Genomic DNA, 11,112 nt, shown 5'->3' on the forward strand with positions numbered 1-11,112 from the left:
GGCCTGGCCCTGGAGACACCTGCTCAAGCCCTGGCCTGTCCCCTGCTCCCTCCTGAGAACTGAGGGGGTGGCGGGGGAGGAGGGTGCCGGCTGCTCCCAGCCTCTGCCCTGGCCTCTCTGAGCGCCGACTCCCAACTGGGCACGGGGCCTGGGAGTCCAGCTGGGAGAGACAAAAGGTGGACAACACAGCTGGGGGCCAGAAGGACTTAGGAGGAGGGGCGAGGCCAGAAAGCTCAGCGGGGAGTGGGGGGAGAGGACCCAGGAGGCAGCCAGCCCCAGGAGGTGGGGGTGGGGGCAGAGGCAGCGGCCAGAGAGGGAAGGAGTTGCCATCAGATAAGGAGGGAGGGAAAATGCCAGTGGAAAACAAGAGAGATGGCTGAAGATGGCCCGGCCTGGGGTCATCTGGGGTCATCTCTGTGAAGCAGGTGTTGTTGCCACATCCAGGCTCCGGGAAGCTCCCTTTGTTCTTGTGCAGGGAAATCAAAGCTGAGGGCAGGTTTTAACGGAGGAGTGGGCTTGTCCCCGAGAGGCGAGACCAGACAGGGAGGGATGTGGGGCAGCAGAGGCAGAGCAACAGGAGATGGACCCAAGCCGATCGCAGCCGCGCAGGGAGGAGGCAGGGAGGACCCAGGGCCTGCGCTTGGAGTTTAGGCTCCACTTTGGATTCCAGCTTCCGGCCAGTGTGCGCCCAGCGAGGCAGTGGACCGTGGCTCCGGTACTCAGACCCTGGCATGGGAGACCCGGCTGGATTTCTGAGCTCCTGGCTTTGGCCCTGCCCAGTCCTGGCTGTTGCTGGCATTTGGGGAGTGACCCAACGGATGGGAGATCTCTGTACGTGTGTGTCTGCCTCTGCTTTCCAGATGAGGAAAATTATGTAGATGTGAGATAAATACACAAGGCTTGGGGTAGGGGGAGTCGGCGCTGTGGCTCAGTAGGTTAATCCTTCGCCTGCAGTGCTGGCATCCCATATGGGCACCGGTTTGAGTCCCGGCTGCTCTACTTCCGATCCAGCTCTCTGCTATGGCCTGAGAAAGCAGTGGAGGGTGGCCCTAGTGCTCAGGCCCCTGCGCCCATGTGGGAGACCCGGATGCAGGCTCCTGGCTCCCGCCTGGCTCAACTTTGGCAGTGGTGGGCATTTTGGGGAGTGACCCAGTGGATGGAAAGCTCTCTGTGTCTGTCACTCTTTCCAGTAGTGCATCTTAAAAAAAAAAAAAAAAAAGGAGGCTGAGCCCCATGGGAGGAATCACGCGGAGACCCAGCAGCTGCTGTGGAGGTGGTGAATTTTATTAAGGGGGGGCGTCCACCGGGGCGGGGAGGCGGGGCGCGCGGGGCGGGGGCGGCCCGCGAGGCGCTCACTGGTTCTCGATGGGCGCCGCCGCGGGCGCCTTGCTGGGCATGGCGGCCTGCAGCTTCTCCACCAGCCCGGCCCACTGGCGCTGCATGTCTTCCACCAGCGGCTCGAACCAGCTCTTGAGGCGGGCCTGGAAGGCCTCGGCCTGCAGGCGCATCTGCGCGGCCTGCTCCTCCACCTTCACCCGCACCTCCTCCACCTGCTCGCGCACCTCGTCCAGGCGGTCGCGCGCGCGGCTGCCCACCTCCTCCAGGTGCCCGCGCAGCCGCTCGCCCCAGGCCTGCGCGCGCTCCCGCAGCGGCTGGCCGGCCAGGGTGCTCACGGTGGCGGCCCGCAGGCGGCCCTGCTCCAACAGCGGCCCGAGGCGCTCGCGGATGGCGCTCACGCCGCGCTCGGCGCCTTCGCGGGCCCCGGCGCCGTACACCGCCATGCGCTTCTGCAGGTCCTCGGCGTCGCGCAGCAGCCGCTTGCGCAGCTTGCGCAGGTGCGAGGAGAAGCGCGCGCGCAGCTCCTCGGTGCTCTGGCCCAGCATGGCCTGCGCCTCGCCGCGGTACTGCGCCAGGCGGTTGCAGACGTCCTCCATGTCGGCCTCCAGGCGCGCCTGCGCAGCCTGCAGCTCCTTGGACACGCGCGCCCGCGTCTCCTGCGCCATGGGGCTCAGCTGCTCCTCCAGCTCCGACTTGTAGGCCTTCACCTCCTTCATGGTTTCTTCCATCAGCATCCTGCGGGGCCCAGGGGGCGGGAGGGCGGGCGTGAGCTGGGGAGCCAGGGCTGGGTGCACGCTGGCAGCGACCAAGGGGCCCCAAGGACCAAGCGAGGCCCAGAGGAGCCGGCGAGGAGGAGGGGGCTTGGGAAGGTGCGAGACAGCCGGAGAGGTCAAACCGGAGTCAGGAGTGGGAAGAGGACGCAGGAGCAGGGCCCCCGACCCCAAGGACGCAAAGGCATCTAGACTGGCCGAGGGTGCAGAGGCGCCCCCCGCCGCCCCCCAGGAGGCTCCTGGTCAGGGCGGGGACACTCACGTCAGTTCCTGGGTGACCTGCGAGCTGAGCAGCTCCTCCTGCACCTGATCAGACAGCGACTGTACCCAGCGCAGGTAATCCCAGAAGCGGCCCAGGGCCAGCTCCCAGGGCTGGCCGGCCTTCCACCTGGCCTGCTCCGGCACCTCCACCTCCTGCTCCGTCTCGGCCCGGCATCCTGTGCGGGAGCAAAGTGGTCAGGGGCCGTGCGGGGTTCGGGCCGCGGGGGCAGAAGCGGGTGGGGTCTCCGCTCAGTCGGCAAACACTGATGGGCCTTGTGTGCATTAGGAACTTCAACGCCCATTTTATGGGTGGGGAAAGCCGAGGCCCGGGGGAGAAACAGCGGCTCAGAACCGCAGCAGGCCTCAGAGGTCTCAGCTCGGCGCGCCTCCTCCCCAGGACAGGGGGCTGGAGTGCGGGCAGGGGCCGCGCAGCAGGGGAACCCGAGAAAGCCCCGCCCCCATACCTGCCAGGATCGCCGCCGCCAACACAGCCCACCACACCTTCATCTTCCCGCCTGCGGTTGGTCAGTCTTGGGAGGAAGAAACTGTCAATCAACAGCGGAGGAGGACGGTCCCCTCCCCCCCGCCCCGGAGCCCAGCTCCGGCTGCGCCCGGGCCCAGGATCCCCAAGCCTCGCCCTGGCCCCTGTCTGTGACAGCCTTAGTCCGATCACAATCATTTCACCAAGCCGCCCCTGGGGGGCTGCACAGCTCCCGCATTGTCTGCTCCAGTCTCCCCATCCTCCGGCCGGCTCCGGGGCCAGAATTCCATCTCCCTCTCCCAGGGGTCGAATTCCACTCCCCCAGCCCCCCCACCCCCGAGCTTTCTGGCTCCAGGCTGGGCTTCTTGAGTTCCATGTCGCATTCCTCGTCCCGCCGTCACATTCTAAGCTCCAACCTCACGTCTAAGCCCTACTTGCCATGTAGGAGCTGATTGAACCACGGTTTTTAACAAGTCGGTCTTGGGACGTAGTCCCTGTTTCCCGAGACCCCAGTTGCGGAGATGGGGTGCCGGGAAGGACAAATAAGTGGCAGCAACCGCCCCAGGGCTCGCTGTGGCTCCAGCTGCTGCCCCACCCCAGCCCCAGCCAGGATGGGATGTCCCTGCCTGAGGTCCAAGCCCTGCTTCCAGCCTCAGCCCTGCTCGGCCGTCCTTCTGTCCCGACGCAGGCACAGGCCACCACGTTCTCTCCCACAGCCCGTCCCCAAGTCGCTCCCTTGCCCTTGGACCCCCCCTTTCCCTGGAGGCCCCTCAGCCCCCCGCTGTGCTGCTCACCGCCTCCTGCGGAACCTCGCCTGCACCTCGGCTGGGGCAGAGCAGGGCGGCAGGGATCCCTGACGGGTCCAATTATAGGGCTCCCCCTGCCCCGCCCCTCCCCGGGGCCAGGGCGGGCTGGGCCAGCCCCCAGTCACGAGGTGGGCTGTTCTCCCCCCTCGCACACAGCAGGGCGAGGAAGGAGGTGGGGCTTGGAGGCCCCGTGACCCCCGCCCCCAGCCCCTAGGAAGGGAGGGGCGCCTCCCTCGGTGTCCCACGTCCTCTCCACTGGGGTGCAGGCGGGGACTGGGCCGGCTGCTGCTCCAGCACGCCTTCCCTGTGCCCGGCTGGAACTTCTGGGTTCTGGGAATGGATGGGGCTTAGGACCCCCACCCCCCAGGGCCTGAATGAAGTCGGAGTGGAGTCTGGACTCCCGGCTTAAGTTAGGGCACAGCAGGAGCCCAGGCAGGGCTGGGGGCAGCGTGATGAAGGCCAGCGTCCCACGGTCAGGGTTTCTGTTCCAATTCCCTCCCAGGCGGTGCAGGTGCGAGCCTCTGGGACCCCCCCCCTTGTTTACTGAGATCGCAGCACCTGGCTGGCAGAGGTGGTGGGCCCGCCCGCCAGGAGTCACCCACACGTCCTCTTCCTTGCAGTTTGCAGGACTGTTGGGGCTTGCATCCTGGCACTGCGCGCTGCCAGCTGTGTGACCTTGGACAAATGACCTCCCCTCTCTGAACGGCCAGTTCTTTGCCTGCACAACCAGGCAAGCAGCGGCATGCGCCCCGCAGGTTTGGTGATGCAGGAGTGAACGGCGCGTGCCGAGGCCAGCGCCCTGCACACGGTGGGCCCACACCTGGGCAGCCTAGCGCGCTCCAGCAGTCACCTTCCCATGGGCTCCTGCCCCCAGCTGTCCCAGGGACTCAAGGCCCAGGGCTGGGTTGGGGGCAAAGCCGCAGCAGGCACTGGCAGTCGGCCCTGTTTCTCAAGGCGCAGGGGAGGCGGCCTCCCCAGGTAACTCGGGGACATCACCCAGCAGCCTCCTCGCCAGGCCTCGGGGCGCGGGTTGGCCAAGTGCTGACAGCGCCTCCTGCGAGGCGAGCGGGGCCGCACCCCTGCACCGGGACTGTGTCGCTCCAGCCCCAGATGCAGCAGTCCCAGTAGCTCTGCTTGAGGCTCCAAAATTCCAGACCCGCCTCTTCTGGAAATCTGCGGAGGCCGGGGGCCCAGTTCCCTGCCCCGTCTGCACGCAGCCATCCGCTGCCTCAGTTTGCAAGGACAAAGTCCCCCAGGCTGCGGCTACCCTGCCCTCCCGGGATGTCCCCCTGCAGAGCGGACGTCGGGGAGGCTGGGGGAGCACCGCCAAGCCCCTCCCCGGAGGGCTCCTGCGGCCAGGACCGGGCGCCCCCTGCCGGCGGCTGCGGGAAGGACTGCGGCGCAGGCGGCCGGGCCGACGACTCTGGGACAAAGGGAAGACGGACGCCTCCCCTCTCCATTTTTTTTCCATGTATATTTTTTGTTTTTCTGTAAAATGTCCCGGTTCTTCCATAACTTATAAACATGATTTATAGCGAGGGGTGGGTGGGGAGTGGGCGGGGTGGGCGCCGGGCCGTCCTCGGGCCGCCAGGACGCTCCTCCCTGAGGGGTCCGGCCGCCGTCGCCCCCAACCCGGGGCTCAGCATCCCAAGCGCCCTTCCGTCCTGGAGTCCCTGCGACCCCAGGCCCACTGCGCGCGCGGCCCCGGGGCTGAGCCCTGACGTGGCCCCTGGCCGCAGAGTCCCCTCCTCGGCGGCCGGCGGGCTCGGGTGGCCCTGGTGCGGGCAGGGGCGGGTCCGGCGGCGTGGGGCGTGGCCGGCGGCGGGGGCGTGGCCGGCGGGCGCTCAGCCGATGGTGAGGCCGAAGCCGCACTGGAACTTGTTCTTGCGGTGGTTCAGGAAGGCGCCGAGGGCCAGCGTCAGGGGCAGGGGCGGCAGCTTCTTCTCCAGCGTGGCGCCCACGATCCAGTTGCTGTCCACGGAGCCTGGGGGAGACAGCAGGGTCGGCCAGCTGCACCCCGGCCCCCTCTGCTTCCGGAAGCCCCCCATCCCCCTTCCCAGCCCCGCAGGAGGCCGGGCCACAGCACAGCAGGCGGGGAGCGCCCACAGCCGCCCTGCTCCCGCATCTGGAAGCACCGATGTCCCCCGAGGGCCGGACCCCGGCCCACGGGCACCCCCTCGGTTTGAGTCAGCCAGGCCTGCTTCGCAGAGGGCCCAAGTCTACCTTTGAAGAGGAGGTTGGCCTTGGGCAGGTCCAGCTGGTAGCCGAAGGAGACGCTGGTGTCCTGCATCCTCGTGCTGGCCTCAAACTCCACGCCCACCTGCAGCTGGAGGGCCAGGGCCACGCGGCGTGAGCCGCCCCAGCGGGGCTCCTGGCACGCCGGGCCCCAGCAGCCCCCGCCCGGCGCCGCTCACCTGCTCGCTGGCTTTGTGGTAGTACGTGGCGTGCATGCCGGCCTGGCCCAGCGTCACCGTGGCCAACCAGTTGTTCACTGCAGGAGAGGGGCGTGGTGGGCTTGGGAACCGGCTGCCCCGCCCGCCGCCCCAGCACCACCCCAGGCTCACGTGCGTATTTGCCGGCCAGAGACATGACAGTGCCCTCCTCCCCGGGCCGCCGGTGGTAGACCAGCTCCCCGCCCAGGGCCAGGCTGGGCGTGATGCTCTGCAGGTAGTGGGCCACGAGGATTCCTGCGGGCGAGAGCGCGGTGAGCGTGCCCGCTGGCTCTGGCACGGCCACCCCCCCCCCCCCCCCCGCCGCTCCAGGCTCGAGCCACCATGAGCGGGACAGACAGAGGAAGGAGGGAGAGGGAGCGGAGCCAGCTCCCTGGCCGCCGCAAGCCCACTGAGACTGGGCGGGGCAGAGAGGGCTCACAGGTGAGGAGACCCGCGGGCGCAGGCGCGCAGAGCCAGGAAAAGGCTGCCAGGCCAGGCCTCGCACCGGTGGCAGCCCGCCATCAGCAGACCACACAGAGGCCCGGCTGTCCACGCCGGCGCCCATGTGTTCGCAATGACCCGCTCCTCCATCCCAGCGGACTGAAACCCTGGGGGAAGCAGCGCGGCCGTGGCGAGCAGAGTGGGTCCCACGGACGCCTCTAACCAGTCCTCTCCCCCTCGTCTCCTTTCCCCACAGAGCAGAGGAACACTGCTAAAGCACAAACCTAACCGCCCACCCCGTGCCTGGAACCTGCCACGGCCCCCCAGCGCACTGAGGTCTCGGCCGCCCAGCACAGGTGCAAGACCCTGTGGTCCCAGCTTCCCAACGGAGCCCCGCCCACACCCCCGCTCCCTCACCAGCCAGCCACCTGCCCCCCTACCCCAGACGCCGCGGCACTCACCCTGCCCTGGTCTCTCCACCCTGCCTCCCAGAGGCAGCTCTGGCAATGCGGGGGGTGGGTGGGGGGAGAGACAGGACTGCGGCCGCCTCTCCCTGGCCCTGCGCTGCCCAGCTCACTCCCGGCCTCGGGTGCAGGGCGTGGCCCACAGCGAAGGGGCCAGTGTGGACCATCGCGCCTTGGGGGGTGCAGGCCTGGGGCACAGCTGAGCCTGAGGCTGGGGCGGCCCGGCCTGGCCCCGCTGGAATTTCAAGCCCTCACAGTCACCCTGTGGGCGACGTGTGGAACTGAGGAGCACCCAAGGCCCCGGGGAAGGGAGCGAGTCAGGCGGGGGCCTCGGCGGGCGCAGCTGCCGCCCCCCCCCGCACACCTGCCTGCAGAGGTGGCGGTGTAAGGGCGGCCTGGCTCGTGCCCACGTCACCACTGTCGGCCAAGTCACTGGGGGGGGGGGCAGCGCCCTGGGGCCACAGCCCACGTGCAGCGTCTGCTCTGTGCCACACCCACCGTGGTCCAGAGCTGTCCCTGGGACTCCTGGTGAGAGGCCGCAGGTGACAGGCCCTCCACCGCAGGGGGCACCCCCACGGGGCCTGGGAGCCCAGCTCCTCAGCTTCCGGGCAACAGCTTGCTCCTCTGGGCCTCACCTTCCGCCTCTGGGAAATGGGCCACAAGACAGACACAGCTGCCCGCTGTGGGGCATCACGGAGACCCGCAGACTAAGGCCTAAGGGCACACATGACCCCACGCTCAGTGCTCACCCCTCCTTCACCTGTGCCAACCCGACAGCTGAGGACGCCCCCGGCCCACAGCGTGCCGGCCCTCCCCCGGTCCTCCCCCCTGCCACCGGCCGGCGACTCTGACCTCAGCGCTGAGCTGGGCCCAACAGTGTCCCAGGGGAGGACCCACACTGGGAGGAACCAAGAGGCCCAGGTGGCCCCGGGGCGGCGCCACAGCCAGGAGCAGGGACCTGGCCTCTGACTTGCCACGCCTGGGGGGAGGGGAGGGGACGCACTGGACCGGCCTGGGCCAGCGTGGGGTGCCCTGGGCTAAGCCTCCACGCGCAACACCAGCAGCCCCACGGTTCACGTGCACGGGCCCGCGCCCACGTGGGAGACCCGGATGCAGCTGGAGGCTCCTGGCTTGGGCCCGGCCCTGGCTGCTGCAGCCACCCGGGGAGCGACCCAGCGGATGGACGCCGTCTCTGGCTCTGCTGCCCCCACCGCCCCTCCTTCAGCATTTCCGGGCACCTACTTAGCTCCTGGCACGGCTTCCGGCGCTGGACGGCCGGCGACGGAGGCAGACAAGGGCCCGCCTTCTGAGCCAAGACCCCAGCACGGGAGAGTGTGCCAGGGGCGACAGGACACTCCCTGAGCCGTGTCGAGAGCACGGAGAATTCCCGGCAGCCGGGGTGCCACGGGAAAGGTCCTGGGGTAGACGGACTCAGACCCTGCGACACTGCTGTCCTCGCCCGTCCTCGGAGAGGCCCAGGCAACGGCTCTCCCGCCCCGCCCCCCAACCCCGCCGTCCATGGCTCCGCGTCCGCGCATGCGCGCTCGCTCACGCTGAGCACCTGCTCCCAGGACGCGGCCAGCAGTAGCACAGGACACAATCCCCCTCCCCTCTCGGTCCTGCCAGCTGACCATGCCGCCCACCACGTGCCTGTCCTCGGCTGCCCAAGGAGGATCCCCTCGTCGCTTCGGGCACCCCAAGCTCAGAGTCCCACAGGCAATTGGCGTCGCCCTTCTCCCCACCCTTGCCTCAGGGCCTTTGCACTTCTGGCCGCGGCGGGCGGCCTCTCGGAAGACCCCACAGCCTTCCCGCAGCCCGCGGCCCCCAGCCCGCCCTCTTCTGCGCGCAGGGGAAGCTCCCGGAGGGCAGGCGCTCGCTCGCGGTCCTGTGCAGCCAGGAAGCAGACGGTGCCGCAGAGCCGGGGCGAGGGGAGCTGCCCAGGGACCCCAGAGGCGCAGAGCAGGCCGGCCCGGTCCCCCAGGAGCCCTGAGGCCCCGCCCACCCCACGGGGCGGGGTCTGAGCCCGTGTCCTCCCTGGCGCTGCCCACGCCGCTCACCTGAGCCCACCAGGACGTCCGGGTTGCCCAGCGTCACGGCGGCTGTGAAGTCAGAGCCCCGGTACTCCCCGTCCACCTGCCAGTTCACGAACTTCGACTGCTGCGTCTGCGGGGGGAGGGGCGTGAGCGCGGTGGGGCCGGCCGGGCGGGGCTGGGCTGGCCCGGGTTCCCACCACTCACCTGGATGGCCATCTTGGACCTGAGGCCGGGGCCCAGCTGGTGGATGACCTGAGCGTTGAGGCTGCCGCTGTTGTCCATGTCGCCCACCAGCACCGGGAACGCCTGTGGGGCGGGGGTACAAGGCGGAGGTCAGAGGTCCGAGGCCCAGCGCCGTGCGAACCCGAGCCTCGGGCCTGGCCGCCGCCTCCTCCAGCAGGCCCTCCCTGACGGCACCCAGGCCTCCCTGGGACAGATCTGTCCCCGGGGCCGCTTCAGTCGCTGCTGCAAGGGTCCGGCCCGAATGCATCAAAGGGAGCCAGTAACAAGCAGGACTGCGCCCCTGCAGGTGCTCCCGCGGCTCTCCGGCGCCCCCTAGGGGAAGCCCGGAGCCCGGCAGGCGCTGCAGCACAGCCCGGGGCTCGCTCTGGGTCAGCCCCGCGGGTGGGGTCACCTCGGGACCCTCACCGTCTCCCGGCAGGAGGCAGGGGACGGATGTGCTGGACGCAGTCACGGTGTGCCACCGCTCCAGGGGGAACCCAGGGGGCCTCCCGCCCCAGCCGGTGCCCAGGGACGAGAGGGGTCTCACCTCCGTGGGGCTCAGCTGCTTCGTGCCCACGTACGTGACCCCGAAGTGGTAGTTGGACTCCCCGACCGTGCTGAGAGCGACCGTGTGGTTGACCTGGGAGGAGAGGGCTGTGGGCGCCCTGGCCAGCCTGCACCCCGCCCCCGACAGGGCAAAGGTGGGGGCCGGGCCGGCCCGAGGCCCCTCGCTCCCGCCCGGACGCCGGCGGGGCCGGGCACCTCCGCACTCGGGGCTCCAGACCCCAAACCCCGGGATCCCAGGGAGGCCGTGCCGGGGCCGGCCGGCCAGGCTCACCTGGAAGTGGTTGCTCAGCCCCTTGTTGACCGTGAGCTTGACCCCCTCCATCTGAATGGGAAACAGCTCTGGGGAAGACAGGCGCCGTCAGACCCGCTCCCGGAGACCCCCGGCCCGGCGCGCCGCAAGCCAGGGGCTCGGGGGCGCGCACTCCGTGCACCCACGCGCGCGGAGCCCTCCCCGCAGCCGCGCCGACACCGTGACCTTGCGGCCAGGCGGACCCCGGCGCGCCCGCTCCACCCGCGATCGCCGCACCGGCTCCCGCGCCCCGGGAAGCGAGGCCGGGGCGCGCGCCGGTGCCCACGGCCCCCGGCGTCCCGGGCCGCCGCCCCCCGAGGCCCGGGCCCGTCGCCCCTCACCCTTGCACTTCCGGTGGCACTCCTCAAACGTGCCGGGGTTGGGCAGGCAGCCGCAGGCCCCATCGTCCGCGGCGCCGGCGGCGGAGGCCCCTGCGGTCCGCTCCGAACCTCGGCCCGCGCTGGCCCCGGCGCTCAGGCCGCCTCCGAGCGGCGGCAGCGTGAACCCTGGCGGCGCAGGCGGCGGCGGCGGCAGCCCCACGAGGGCCGGCGCAGGCGGCGGCGGCGGCCCCGCGGGCGGCGAGCTGGCGGCCAACACGTTCCCCATGGTCGCCTGCGAGGGTAGAGGTCAGAGGGCGGAGGTCAGGGCCCGCACGTCCCGGGCTCGGCCTCCATCAACCCCCGCCTCGCTCCGGGCCCGGGTTCTCACTGGCGGCGGCGCCTGCTCCCGGCCTGGGCTCCGCTCCCACCCCGTGCGCCACGCGCAACCGAACCCGCTGCCGCCGCCGCCACCACCGTCGCTCCGCCCCCCTTGGCTCATTGGCTGAGTGTGCCCTAAGGCCCGCCTACCAGCCTCAGGGTCGGGCCTGTCTATTGGAGTCAAGGATGTGAGTCCCACCCGCCTACCCGAACGTCCTTTTTTATTGGATTTCACTCACAGACAGGGCACGGCACACCTCCCCGCCCTTCCCATTGGCTCTCGGCGCCCGCGCCTATTGGCTTGCGACGC

General features: G+C 70.1%; 2 protein-coding genes across 4 annotated transcripts; both read right to left on the bottom strand.

Annotated features, from left to right (window-relative positions):
- Window positions 1-1,263: 1,263 nt before the first annotated feature.
- Window positions 1,264-3,692, bottom strand: APOE (apolipoprotein E). 3 transcript variants are annotated; one of them, NM_001082643.1, is given in 8 exon segments: window positions 1,269-1,847; window positions 1,849-1,857; window positions 1,860-1,945; window positions 1,947-1,956; window positions 1,959-2,073; window positions 2,371-2,545; window positions 2,834-2,899; window positions 3,645-3,680. In NM_001082643.1, coding segments are annotated over 7 exon segments (933 nt in total). In that variant the 5' UTR covers window positions 2,877-2,899; window positions 3,645-3,680; the 3' UTR covers window positions 1,269-1,352.
- Window positions 3,693-5,111: 1,419 nt separating this feature from the next.
- Window positions 5,112-10,931, bottom strand: TOMM40 (translocase of outer mitochondrial membrane 40). The gene is made up of 10 exons (XM_051828485.3): window positions 10,813-10,931; window positions 10,446-10,716; window positions 10,087-10,154; window positions 9,796-9,888; window positions 9,231-9,332; window positions 9,051-9,156; window positions 6,221-6,343; window positions 6,071-6,147; window positions 5,880-5,982; window positions 5,112-5,640 (listed from the first exon to the last, which is right to left on the bottom strand). The coding sequence occupies exons 1-10, from the start codon at window positions 10,921-10,923 to the stop codon at window positions 5,501-5,503; spliced, it is 1,194 nt and encodes a 397-aa protein (XP_051684445.2). The 5' UTR covers window positions 10,924-10,931; the 3' UTR covers window positions 5,112-5,500.
- Between the last annotated feature and the right edge of the window lie 181 nt (window positions 10,932-11,112).

This window comes from Oryctolagus cuniculus, chromosome 18 (assembly GCF_051225735.1).
Source record: "Oryctolagus cuniculus isolate XC-2025 breed Fujian yellow rabbit chromosome 18, ASM5122573v1, whole genome shotgun sequence".
In the NCBI taxonomy this organism is placed as follows: Eukaryota; Metazoa; Chordata; class Mammalia; order Lagomorpha; family Leporidae; genus Oryctolagus; species Oryctolagus cuniculus.